The sequence below is a fragment of the Podarcis cretensis genome (genome assembly GCF_951804945.1).
Source record: "Podarcis cretensis genome assembly, chromosome: 10".
NCBI lineage: Eukaryota > Metazoa > Chordata > Lepidosauria > Squamata > Lacertidae > Podarcis > Podarcis cretensis.
Window position 1 is genome coordinate 16757215 of NC_137179.1, and position 14227 is coordinate 16771441.

Genomic DNA, 14227 nt, shown 5'->3' on the forward strand with positions numbered 1-14227 from the left:
TTGCCACCTCGTTGGGGTGGGGGCTCCAGAAAGCACTTTTCCTTAAGGAGCCCCTTCCCAACTCAGCAAGACCCAGCACTAGCACCAGTCCCTCTCCAACTCTAAGGTTGGGGGAGACAGGTGGCAAAGCTGAGCAAAGGAAAGCTGTGCTGCTCTGTTGCCGCCAAAACCTCCCTTACCTGGGTGGCTCTGGTGGCAGGGTGAGTGGGTATGGTTCCCGCGGGGAACCACCTCTTTTGTTCACACCACCTGAGGCAGCTGCTTCATCCCGCCTCATGGGTGGGCCAGCTCTGCTATCTACAGTGGTACCTCGGGTTACAGACACTTCAGGTTACAGACTCCGCTAATCCAGAAATAGTACCTCGGGTTAAGAACTTTGCTTCAGGATGAGAACAGAAATTGCACGGTGGCAGCGGGAGGCCCCATTAGCTAAAGTAGTACCTCAGGTTAAGAACAGTTTCAGGCTAAGAACGGATCTCCAGAATGAATTAAGTTCTTAACCCAAGGTACCACTGTAGTACTACTTGGGAATGCCAGCCCAGAAAACAATTAAAGGATAGGGGAGAGAAAGGACAGGCCAGGCAACAACTAAGAGACCTGTTAGGGCCCAATGATAACAGGTTTCAACGCCAACCTTGGTGCCATAATTCTCAACAGCGCCGTGTGACCTTTTACCTTCTCTCTCAATGTTAATATGGAAGCCATCAAACGCCGTGGGCGGTTTGGGAGGGAGCCAACTCAGCACCATTTTCACTGGGAGGAACGTGGAAGGCTCCGGCATAGGGCTCCCAAACTCCTCAGTGGGGTTGACACTCTCATAATCTCTTGGGATCGCGTTGACAAACTCTTCTTCATTCTCTGGGGAGTCGGGCTCGTTAATCCACCAGTCGGGCTGAGACGTGGTTTCATAGTCGCTGCTATTGTAGCGGTAATCAGGCCACGTATAGGAAGTGTTCGCAGTTGGGAGCTCAGGGAGATCATCCAGAATCTGGGTGGCTTTGTCCTGTTGCATTGTCTTCTGCGTCCCCAAGAATGGCTCTTCGGGGAAACTTCCACTCTGCTCCTCCCAGTTCTCATTGAAGTTCATATGTAAGATACGCACAGAAATGTTTCGAGGTGGGTAGGGAACTGGAAAAGATAGAACACTTTTTTCCATTTGCGTATCACGCATAAAATAAAGGTAAAGGTAAAGGTACCCCTGCCCGTACGGGCCAGTCGTGACAGACTCTAGGGTTGTGCGCTCATCTCACTCTATAGGCCGGGAGCCAGCGCTGTCCGCAGACACTTCTGGGTCACGTGGCCAGCATGACGAAGCTGCTCCGGCGAACCGGCACCAGAGCAGCACACGGAACGCCGTTTACCTTACCGCTAGAAAGCGGTACCTATTTATCTACTTGCACTTAATTGTGCTTTCGAACTGCTAGGTGGGCAGGAGCTGGGACCGAACGACGGGAGCTCACCCCGCCGCGGGGATTCGAACCGCCGACCATGCGATCGGCAAGTCCTAGGCACTGAGGTTTTACCCACAGCGCCACCCGCGTCCCACGCATAAAATACAACAATAAATAATACTCATCAATTTCCATTTCCTAGATCAGTGTTTCTCAACCTGTGCTTCCCAACCCACAAGTACTTTGGGTCACAAAGCTTTAGAAGTGAACCTCAAATATCCTGCAATCAGATGTGCTTACATTCCCAGGAGCAAAACTCTGAATAACTTTGTAAGTACTATACATATTTTAATGAATTCCACATTAATAGGAGCAATAAACAGTTTTTTCCCCCTTGGATGCCTCAAGTAATGATTATAAAATAAGCAATTTTTTAGTTCAAATGCATACAATCAGTAGCTGCCCAAGACCTATAGTCCAAAATTCATGGGATAATAAATTAATGGGTCACCATACCAGGTAAATTTGGACTTGTGGTTCGCCATACTAAAACGGTTGGGAACTACTGCCCTATGATTACAGTGGTGCCCCGCAAGACAAATGCCTCGCAAGACGGAAAACTCGCTAGACGAAAGAGTCTTCCGTTTTGGAGGTGCTTCGCAAAACGAATTTCCTATGGGCTTGCTTCGCAAGACAAAAATGTATTGCGAGTTCCTGCGGGGTTTTTTTCCCTCCCCCCCCTTTTTCTAAGCCGCTAAGCCGCTTATCCGCTAAGCCAATAAGCCACTAAAAGCCACTAAAAGCCGCTAAACCGCTAATAGCGCTAATCCGCTAAGCCGTCAATGGGCTTGCTTCACAAGTCAAAAAAACCGCTAGACGAAGAGACTCGCGGAACGGATTCTTTTCGTCTTGCGAGGCACCACTGTATCATGAACATAGATATGGCACACACAAAAATAGCAGATAAATTCCAAATTAACTCAAATTCCCTTAAACTGCCTGACCTGCCTTTCCCTTCTCAATACTTTAACAAAGAGGTGTTCACATGTTATACAACAACTACAATATTAACGACTTCCATTCATATTGACACATTAAATGATTTACAGTGGTACCTCGGGTTACATATGCTTCAGGCTACATACGCTTCAGGTTACAGACTCTGCTAACCCAGAAATAGTACCTCGGGTTAAGAACTTTGCTTCAGGATGAGAACAGAAATTGTGCTCTGGCGGCGCGGCAGCAGCAGGAGGCCCCATTAGCTAAAGTGGTGCTTCAGGTTAAGAACAGTTTCAGGTTAAGAACGGACCTCCGGAACGAATTAAGTACTTAACCCGAGATACCACTGTACAAACGTACAGGTGAAGCATTCAAACTATATCCTTATTCTTCCTGTGTGTGACAATTACTCTGTCCATGATGTTTCTTCCTGTCCTTGTAAAATATTATGTCTATCTTTTCCCAGTTGCTGCTGTTCTCCATCATGCCTTGATCATGCTTGGCCTGTACTGCAGGTTAGCTATGGGAAGCCCCCATGTCCTCAAGACTACAATTCCCCTCATCCCTGCCCATTGGCCATGCTGGATAAGGCAGATGGGAGTTGGAGTCTAATAACAATTAGAGGGCCACGGCATCCGTCTGCCCCATCCCGGGCATATAGGGTACAGGTCTTGGGGAGGCCTCTAAAGGACAGGTTCACAGCAGGGTTTCTCTCAGGCCAAAGGAAGAGGCTTCTGCTTATGGGGACAATGAATTGTATCTGGATACAATGTGCACACGACATACAGAAGCCACTTGTTCTACCTGTTCGGTGTTGCTTTGCTTCGTGCTTCACCCCACTGTATTCCACCAGGGTGCTTTTGCTGAACGTCGCTTCAGACACCAGCTGAAACGTGATGTTGCTGTAACATATTCCTGGCAGCCAGTGGTTGAAAACGGTTTTGCCTTTAAAGAAATCTGCAGGGTGGTGAATAAATGGCACAGATTACATGAGCCAGAAGACCCGACGTCACAGCCTTAAGGAGACAGATATTGCTTAGCACAGTCTCAGAGATACAGGATTGTGTGTGCACTCAACAACATTTCTACACTCCTGCCCCCACTCCGTGCCTCCACTCTTTTCTTCCTGGCTGTCAAAAGTACTTAGAAGCAAAACCCAGGAAAATAAACACGAAAGTAGGCAAAGGAATTGCAAGTGGCAACATGCCAGACAACTACCAGACTTTTAGAAGACATCTGAAGGCAGCCCTGTTTAGGGAAGCTTTTAATGTTTAATAGGTTATTGTATTTTAATATGCTGTTGGAAGCCGCCCAGAGTGGCTGGGGAAACCCAGCCAGATGGGCGGGGTATAAATAATAAATTATTATTTTATTATGTACGGTGTGACACAAAACATTTCGAGGAACAGATGATATAAGCTTCTTCATTCCTAACAAATCGCCAAGGGGCAAAACTTGCAGGGAGCAAACCAAAGATGCAAGGATGTGGGGGTTTCTTTTGTTAAAGCCCCCAATCCCTGCACCATGGTATGGTCCCATTCTGAATCAATGCCCCCTCCCCATGCCTGCAATCTACTCCCCCCCCCCCATTCACAGCAATTACTATTTAGGTGACTTGTCTGCTTCGTACCTCAGTGTTCCCTATGGACTGACTGGCACTGTGATGGCCTGGGATTCCGATTCAGAGGCTGAACCAGAGGAATCCCAGCCTGCACAAGAGTCTCCGCCTCCAGAGCCGGCTGAATTGGGGCAGGGCCTGGATTCTGAAGCGCCTGCACCTGTGTTAGATCCTCAGGAGCAGGCACCAGGTGATCCCACTCTGGCCCCAGAGGTCGTTGAGGACTCAGTGCCTGCAGGTGAGTCTCCCCCTGGGCCCAGTAACCCTTTAGCCTCTCCTGAACTTCAGAGACTCAGGGCAGAGAGGCGAAGGGAACTGGTTGCTCCCAGGAGGAGTGCTCGCCTTAAGGCCAAGAGAGGCAGGTCTCCTGGGGGCCGGGACCGCCCCTGGCCTCAGAACAGATAAAGGCCAGTCGGCCCGGTCCCAGGTTGTGGGAGCAACGTCGTTGTTGAGTTCCTGTTCATGCCCGGACCCAGACCTGACTCTTCAGTGCTCCTGTCCCCGCCCAGCTTCCTGTTTCGGACCTCGCCCCGCTCCTTGTGGACTGATTCCAGGCTAGTGACCCAGGACCGGACTTTGACTACGCCTACGGTAACCTCCCCCCCGGGATCAGCACAGGCACCAGCTTTCCACAGTTTTGGATATGGGTCTTTCTCCATCCTTCCTGGAGATACCAGGGGATGATCCTGAGTCCTTCTTTGTATTCAGCAGATGCTCTATCACAGAGCTCCAGGCCTCCCCCAAATAATGACCCATAATAATTATTAGTAACATTCCAGCTTCTTCAGCTATTCAGCTGAACAAAAGACAGGAAACGATTCTTGCTTAGGAAAATAGGAAGTTGCCTTACACCGAGACAAACCATTGGCCCACCTTATTCAATACTGTTGATGCTGATTGGCTGCAGCTCTCCAGGGCTTCAGGCAGGGGACAATCCCTACCTAGAGATGTTGGGGGTTAAATCTGGGACCTTCAGCATGCAAAGGATGTTCTTGATCAGGCATAGGCAAACTCTGACCCTCCAGATGTTTGGGACTACAATTCCCATCATCCCTCGCTAACAGGACCAGTGGTCAGGGATTATGATCATCGAGCTAATGTAATAGGTAGTAAGAAGCATGGTCTGTAGGGGGAATATTTGTTCAATGATACCCTTAGCAGGAACTTTATCCCCCAGGTCTTGACATAAAGCAATAATGCCATCACAACAGGATAATCAACTAATGAAATGGCTGGCTTTGTGAACTGCCCCTTATTTCCAGCTTCATGTGAACTTTACACCTTCAGTCTTGAGGGGTTGAGAGCTGGGGGCACTGTCATACAGTGGTTCCGCTCCTTCCTCCTGGGCCGTGTTCAGAAAGTGGTGATGGGGGATGAGTGTTCAGACCCCTGGGCTCTCACTTGTGGGGTGCCTCAGGGTTCTGTCCTCTCCCCCATGCTTTTCAACATCTACATGCAGCCGCTGGGAGGGATCATCAGGAGGTTTGGGCTGGGTGTTCATCAGTATGCAGATGATACCCAGCTCTACCTCTCTTTTAAATCAGAACCAGTGAAGGCGGTAAAGGTCCTGTGTGAGTGTCTGGAAGCGGTTGGAGGATGGATGGCGGCTAACAGATTGAGGTTGAATCCTGACAAGACAGAAGTACTGTTTTTGGGGGACAGGAGGCGGGCAGGTGTGGAGGATTCCCTGGTCCTGAATGGGGTAACTGTGCCCCTGAAGGACCAGGTGCGCAGCCTGGGAGTCATTTTGGACTCACAGCTGTCCATGGAGGCACAGGTCAAATCTGTATCCAGGGCAGCTGTTTACCAGCTCCATCTGGTACGTAGGCTGAGACCCTATCTGCCTGCAGACTGTCTCGCCAGAGTGGTACATGCTCTGGTTATCTCCCGCTTGGACTACTGCAATGCGCTCTACGTGGGGCTACCTTTGAAGGTGACCCGGAAACTACAACTAATCCAGAATGCGGCAGCTAGACTGGTGACTGGGAGCGGCCGCCGAGACCATATAACACCGGTCTTGAAAGACCTACATTGGCTCCCAGTACGTTTCCGAGCACAATTCAAAGTGTTGGTGCTGACCTTTAAAGCCCTAAATGGCCTCGGTCCAGTATATCTGAAGGAGCGTCTCCTCCCCCATCGGTCTGCCCGGACACTGAGGTCCAGCTCCGAGGGCCTTCTGGCGGTTCCCTCACTGCGAGAGGCCAAGTTGCAGGGAACCAGGCAGAGGGCCTTCTCGGTGGTGGCGCCCGCCCTGTGGAATGCCCTCCCATCGGATGTCAAGGCGATGGACAACTACCTGACATTCAGAAAACATCTGAAGGCAGCCCTGTTCAGGGAAGTTTTTAATATGTGACATTTTAGTGTATTTTTCATCTCTGTTGGAAGCCGCCCAGAGTGGCTGGGGAAACCCAGCCAGATGGGCGGGGTACAAATAATAAATTATTATTATTATTATTATTATTATTATTATTATTATTATTATGAGTATCTGGGCAAAACAAGATATTTCTGTATTTGCGTTGCATCATATTGAAAGGAGATCTCCTTGGCCATTGGATCAGTTGCTGAGGTGCTATGGAATGACTATAAACATTCTAACTTGCCCAAAGGTTTGAGACAAAGTCAGCATACAGGGCCCAGGGACAGAAAGTGCTGGGAGTTGTTGGTAGAACAGAGAAGGGTGTAGGCAGGCAGCACTACCAGACTGTTCTGTATGTGAAGACAATCGGATATATCCCCCGGGGGTGGGGAACTTTTGGATGACAGCCTAATTTCCTGTGGTTGGGTGGAGTCCAAAGGGAGAGAATGTCAGGAGGGGGAAATGTTCAGGAGGAGACCAGGTGGATGGAGTGATCTAAGGTGGAGGGGGAAGCTCCCTGCAAGTGATCTGCTCAGACTTCTAACGAGAATAATCTGTCCTTCTCCTGACAGTCTGGTGAGTGGCGGAGGAAGACAGGGAGGCAGAGAAGCAAGGGAGAGGTATCAAAATAGAGAGAGAAAGAGAAAGGGGCTGCCCTGCCCACTTTGGGCTCTGTCTCCTCATTTTTGGCTCTGACCTCAACTACCATTGTTTAAGATTCCACCTACCTTTATATAACATGGTCCGATAGTCTTTCCCTTCCCAGTAGCTTATATTCACACGGGTGAACACATTGTACTTCTCTGGATACTGGATCTCAAACAGCACCCCAGTTTCTGGTGATGGTTTATAGTCATAGATGGAAACGCTGGTTACAGGTAGAGGTTCTGAAAGAGAGAGAGAGAGAATGCATTTTAGTTCTCAAGATAATCAGGTTATACTTTTAGAAAGAGATGCATATTTTGCAGTGACTTGGGGTCTTAGTCGTACATGCAAATAAATTGCTTTATTTCTCAGTGTGTAAAAGGTAAATGTGTGAATTGTTCCATTGCCTGCAGTGACCAGCATGTGGCACCCTTGGGCAGCTCTTGGGGTCCCAGTGCCCCCCAGCATGGCACACACCTGATGTTGCCATGGGACGTCTCTCAGATGTGGCATCCCAGCATTCAGAAGAATTCCAGGAAGCTGGATGTGGGAGAGCCTCTATTATAATTTCCCCCAATGCCTCTAATGTTCTATCACACCAGGTAGGGATGGACAAGTCTGCCGATTTCAGTTTATCACCACCTCTCACATTTTCAGTCTTGGATTCAGTTCGCCACATTTTTGCAATAGTTTGCAACAACAACAAATGCCTTTAGGAAAACTCTCCTAATATTGATGTTTCGGTCTGCATTTTTGTCTAATATACACAGCAAGTTCCCCCTAATATGTTTTTGCACACTTTCCCCTCATAAATGCATCTTTGTACATATTATTCACTAAATTCAGAGGTGTGAATTGCAAGAGCCATGTTTCAACTGACATTTTGCAACATAATGACAGCATGGTGTAGTGGTTAGAGTGTTTTCCTAGAACTGGTGCATATCCCTACCCAGCCGTGAAACTTGGGCCTGCACTCCCTCAGCCTGACAAACTCCACAGGGACATTGTGAGGATAAAATTTGGGGCAGGATGAACCACGTACACTGCCTTGACGTCTTCAGAGGAAAGGCAAATTATTAAGTAACCGATGCAATGAAACCTTTGGACAGGGTTAGGTTCAGACAATTTTCTAGGTAGGATCAGGCATGATGGTCTGCCTTGAGACTCCTCCTGGATTCATCTTGCCTCTACTATTGTCTGAAGGCACATGGGGCTTAGCTATCCTTCATGACTTTCTGCCTGATGAAGCCTTCCTAGGCCATAATCACATTACAATTTTCTAATTACGGCAACTTTATAGACTGAGCGATTGCATTACCCTGTTACTTCTTCCCAGAAGAAATCAGATGAAGAATGCAAGCTTGGTATTCATTTTTATTACAATTTTATTTTGGCCCTGATCTTTTGATTTAATTAAGTGATGATTAGATCAAGTGGGAGGCATCATTAAGCTCTCCCTTCTTCTGTTTTCTTTCTAGCTGCAGCCAGCAAATCAACATGGATTAATGAATAGCATTTGGAGATGCTGCATTCAACATTGCGTCTTTTGGAAATATCTCAGTAGCTAAGTACCCTACGCACTCACTGTTCAAGGTCGATTTCCAGAAGAGCAGCCGTGTTAATCTGCTTCAGCAAAAGCAACAAGACCCTTGCGGCACTGAAAGGTCGCTTTAATGGCATCAGTTTTCAAGCCAATGGACCATACTTCATCAGATGTAAGACCCCCAATATCAGAGAAGGAGGCTAGACCTGGTTTTGTTGTGGTTGTTGTGTTGCAACCAGGAGAAAGTGCGCTTCTTTATAAATGCACGGTGGTCCCTTCCAACTCTACAGTTCCATATGCAGAATTCATCATGCAAAAGGCTGGGATGGATGAATCCCTAGCCGGAATTAAGATTGCCAGAAGAAATATCAACAACCTCAGATATGCAGATGACACAACCTTGATGGCAGAAAGTGAGGAGGAATTAAAGAACCTTTTAATGAGGGTGAAAGAGGAGAGTGCAAAATATGGGCTGAAGCTCAACATCAAAAAAACGAATATCATGGCCACTGGGCCCATCACCTCCTGGCAAATAGAAGGGGAAGAAATGGAGGCCGTGAGAGATTTTACTTTCTTGGGCTCCATGATCACTGCAGATGGTGACAGCAGCCACGAAATTAAAAGACACCTGCTTCTTGGGAGAAAAGCAATGACAAACCTAGACAGCATCTTAAAAAGCAGAGACATCACCTTGCCAACAAAGGTCTGTATAGTTAAAGCTATGGTTTTCCCAGTAGTGATGTATGGAAGTGAGAGCTGGGCCATAAAGAAAGTTGATCGCCGAAGAATTGATGCTTTTGAATTATGGTGTTGGAGGAGACTCTTGAGAGTGCCATGGACTGCAAGAAGATCAAACCTATCCATTCTTAAGGAAATCAACCCTTAGTGCTCACTGGAAGGACAGATTGTGAAGCTGAGGCTCCAATACTTTGGCCACCTCATGAGAAGAGAAGACTCCCTGGAAAAGACCCTGATGTTGGGAAAGATGGAGGGCACAAGGAGAAGAGGACGAGAGAGGATGAGATGGTTGGACAGTGTTCTTGAAGCTACCAGCATGAGTTTGACCAAACTGTGGGAGGCAGTGGAAGACAGGAGAGCCTGGTGTGCTCTGGTCCATAGGGTCACGAAGAGTCGGACACAACTAAACAACTAAACAACAACAACATATAGGAACTCTCCTAAATTTGATTCTGTAGTCTGAGCAACTGGTCTATGAGAGAAGGTGCGAAACAAGGCCTGATCCTGGCTAACTTGGCCCATGCCGTCTGCCTCTGGTGCCTTGACTGCCAGAGGTTACTTTGGAGCCTGATCGCTGGGCTGTCCATACAGCACTGTTAAACTCTGCTGGACCCTGACAAACAGCTCCTTTCTCCCATTCTTCCTTTGCAATAGTACTGCTGGTTTGTGCTGCTTTGGGTGAGGAATCAGGGCAGACAAAAAGGGCCAAGGGAGGAATTTGCTGAATTAACCCCTATTACCTCTTCTCCCATTGTATCAGTGCATTGGAAGACAGACTGACAATACTTACCGTAATAACCAACCGTTGCAATCAAGAGGCTACATTTCCAATCACAAGCACCAAGAGGGAAGGAGTGATGGCAACACATTGGAGCAGAACTGGGACAATAGCTAATGGCTCAGATCAAATTGGCTTGGAAATCACCCCCAAACACAAATTGGGGTGATGGGTCAACTCATTTTGTTGTTGTTGTTTAGTTGTTTAGTCGTGTCCGACTCTTCGTGACCCCATGGACCAGAGCACTGTCTTCCACTGCCTCCCACAGTTTGGTCAAACTCATGTTAGTAGCTTCGAGAACACTGTCCAACCATCTTGTCCTCTGTTGTCCCCTTCTCCTTGTGCCCTTCCCTCGCATCAACAGCTTCCACAGCTATGGAGGTGTGTCTTCTCTGCTCATGAGGTGGCCAAAGTATTGGAGTCTCAGCTTTAGGATCTGTCCTTCCAGGAGCACTCAGGGCTGATTTCCTTAAGAATGGATAGGTTTGATCTTCTTGCAATCCATGGGACTCTCAAGAGTCTCCTCCATCACCATAATTCAAAAGCATCAATTCTTTGGCGATCAGCCTTCTTTATGGTCCAGCTCTCACTACATCACTACTGGGAAAACCATGGCTTTTACTATACAGACCTTTGTCGGCAAGGTGTTGTCTCTGCTTTTTAAGATGCTGTCTAGGTTTGTCATTGCTTTTTTTTTTTATAAATATTTATTGAAATTTTTTGAATACAAAATGCAAAAATAATAAACAATATAGCATGGATCATAACACATTTGTCAGAACTTCTTTGGACTCCCTCGCGCCTCCCACTCCCACTTACATCATTATAAATTTTTTTCCAGCAATTTATCATCTTATTTATATTCTTGAATCTTGTTCCGTTAATTTAATCTAATCTTCAAAAATTTTATATTTCCCTCAATCTCACTTATCATCAAGTTCAAATCTAATTCAATGGTAGGCAATTATTTATGATCTAGCATCCTTCTTAGCATTCAACCAAATTACAATACTTTTGTAAATAAATCTTGAATTTCTTCCAATCTTCTTCAACCCTCTCTTCTCCCAGGTCTCGGATTCTGCCAGTCATCTCGGCCAGTTGCATATAGTCCATCAGCTGCATCTGCCACTCTTCCAGTGTGGGTAGATCTTGAGTTTTCCAGCTCTTAGCGATGAGTATCCTTGCTGCCGTTGTTGCATACATAAAAAATGTTCTGTCCTTCTTTAACACCTTCTGGCCGACAATGCCCAGAAGGAAGGCCTCTGGTTTCTTAGTGAAGGTATACTTAAATACCTTTTTCAACTCATTATATATCATTTCCCAGAAGGCCTTCACTCTAGGACAGGTCCACCAGAGGTGAAAGAATGTTCCTTCGTGTTCTTTACATTTCCAACATTTATTGTCAGACAAATGGTATATTTTGGCAAGTTTAACTGGGGTCATGTACCATCTATATATCATTTTCATTACATTTTCCTTCAAAGCATTACATGCAGTGAAGTTCAGCCCAGTGGTCCACAACCTTTCCCAATCCTCAAACATAATATTATGCCCAATATCCTGAGCCCACTTTATCATAACCGATTTAACCATTTCGTCTTGTGTATTCCATTTCAGCAGCAAGTTATACATTCTTGATAATACCTTAGTTTTTGGTTCTAACAATTCTGTTTCCAACTTCGATTTCTCCACCTGGAACCCTACCTTTTTGTCATTTTTGAAAACTTCTTTAATCTGAGCGTAATGTAACCAGTCTCGCACTTTATCTTTCATTTTCTCCAAACTCTGCAATTTCCAATTGTCTCCGTCTTTTTCTAATATTTCCCAATATTTTGGCCATTTGGCCTCCATATTGAGTCTCTTTCGGGCCTTAGCTTCCAGAGGTGAAAGCCACCTCGGAGTTTTGTTTTCCAGTAAGTCTTTGTATTTTGTCCAGACATTAAAAACTGCTTTCCTGACAATATGGTTCTTAAAGACCTTATTGATCTTAACCTTATCATACCATAGATATGCATGCCAACCAAAAGCATTGTTAAACCCTTCCAAATCCAATACGTCAGTGTCTTCGAGAAGTAGCCAGTCTTTTAGCCAGCAGAATGCTGCGGCTTCATAGTACAACTTTAGGTCCGGCAGGGCAAAGCCCCCTCTTTCTTTCGCATCAGTTAGTATCTTAAACTTAATTCTGGGCTTTTTGCCCTGCCAGACAAATTTAGATATATCTCTCTGCCACTTCCGGAAGCACTCTGTTTTGTCCACAATCTGCAATGTTTGAAACAAAAACAACATTCTTGGCAATACATTCATCTTAACAGCAGCAATTCGGCCTAACAAAGAAAGCTTCAATTTTGTCCAACTATCCAAGTCTCTCTTAATTTCAAACCAACATTTTTCATAGTTATCCTTAAATAGACTCAGATTTTTTGCTGTTATGTTTACCCCTAGGTACTTTACTTTTTTAACCACAGTTAGTTCTGTTTCTCTCTGAAACTGTTCCGACTCTACATCTGTCAGATTTTTCCCCAACACCTTAGTTTTCTGTTTATTTAGTTTAAATCCCGCCACCCGACCAAAATCTTGGATCAGTTGTAATACTCTTTTTGTACTAGATTCTGGCTCCTGCAGGGTCAAAACTAGGTCATCTGCAAAAGCTTTAAGTTTATATTGCTTCACTCCGACCTGAATCCCTTCCACCAACCGGTCCCCTCTAATCATATTCAAGAGCACCTCCAGAACTGATATAAATAACAAAGGGGAAATCGGGCAGCCTTGTCGTGTTCCTTTTTCAATTTTAAACTCTTCCGTGACCACATTGTTTACTATCAATTTAGCCTTTTGTTCTGAATATATTGCATCAATCCCATTCTCAAAACCCCGACCCACTCCCATTTCTTTTAAATTTCCCTTCATAAATTTCCAAGAGATATTATCAAAGGCCTTCTCTGCATCTATAAAGGTTAGCACTGCTTTTGTATTTATATCAGTTTGCAAAAGTTCCAAAATGTCAATAATGTTCCTTGTATTAGCAAACATGTGTCTACCTGGGAGAAAGCCTGCCTGGTCTTTATGAATTACTTCGTTTAAAACTTTTTTAAGTCTACTTGCCAAAACGTCTGCAAATATTTTGTAATCCACATTTAAAAGGGAGATGGGACGGTAGTTCTTAAGTTGTGTCTTTTCAGCTTCCGATTTTGGTATCAATGTGATAAATGCTTCCTTCCACGACTCCGGCGCCCTCCTCCCCTCCATAATTTCATTGCTAACCTCCATCAATGGTTGTATCAAATGGTCTTTTAATATCTTATAGTACTTGGAGGTTAGCCCATCTGGTCCTGGAGATTTGCCCAATTTCATGTTTTGAATGACTTGTTCAATTTCTTGGCATGTTATTTTACTATTCAGGAGAGATCTATTTTCTTGTGACAACTTTTTAAGTCCATTTTTCTCTAAAAATTGTTTGATCTCGACCTCATTCTGCGGCCCTTGAGTGTATAGTTTTTTGAAGTATTTCCAAAAACACTTTCTAATCTCCATGGGGTTCTGAATATTTCTTCCTTCAATTTCCAAATTTGTAACTGTATTCAATTTTTGTCTCTTCTTCAACTGCCAAGCTAGCAGTTTTCCACATTTGTTTGCCGATTCAAAGGTTTTTTGTTTCATTAATTTAATCTTCCACTCTATTTCCTGATTTATCAGTTTAGAATACTGTGCTTGATAGAGTTTAATTTCTCTCAAGGTCGGCAGGGACTTCGGGTTTGATCTTAGCTTCTTCTCTAGTTCTTTTATTTTCTCCAAAATCTTATCTTTTCTGTCATTTTGTGTCCTCTTCATTGCAGCATTCTGTTGTATCAAGAACCCCCTCATCACAGCTTTACTTGCATCCCAAATAATTCTTTTTTCCACCGTAGTGTTCATATTTATCTCAAAGTAGTCCTTCAATGCTTTCTGGGCCTTCTTAATAATCTCCTGATCTCTGAACAAATTGTCATTCATCTTCCATCTAAAGGAGCCAGTTGGTAATAGTGTCATATCCATTCTCAGTGCATTATGGTCGGAGCAAGTTTTTGGGCAGATTTCCACCTTTCTGACCTTCGGTGCCAGACCTCTAGTTATCCAAATTTGGTCGATTCTTGTCCAAGTCAGCTGAGCTTCAGAGAAG

The 14227-nt window shown here is 45.3% G+C and overlaps 1 protein-coding gene across 3 annotated transcripts in view; it reads right to left on the reverse strand.

Annotated features, from left to right (window-relative positions):
- PTPRO (protein tyrosine phosphatase receptor type O) overlaps positions 1 to 14227 on the reverse strand; it is a 149956-nt gene that overhangs the window by 56512 nt on the left and 79217 nt on the right. For all 3 annotated transcript variants that reach the window (XM_079992221.1, XM_079992219.1, XM_079992220.1), the window contains exons 3-5: positions 7096 to 7254; positions 3195 to 3347; positions 676 to 1128 (exon numbers count right to left, since the gene is read on the reverse strand). In XM_079992221.1, the coding sequence (XP_079848347.1) occupies positions 676 to 1128; positions 3195 to 3347; positions 7096 to 7254 (765 nt within the window). The remainder of the gene's footprint in view (positions 1 to 675; positions 1129 to 3194; positions 3348 to 7095; positions 7255 to 14227) is intronic.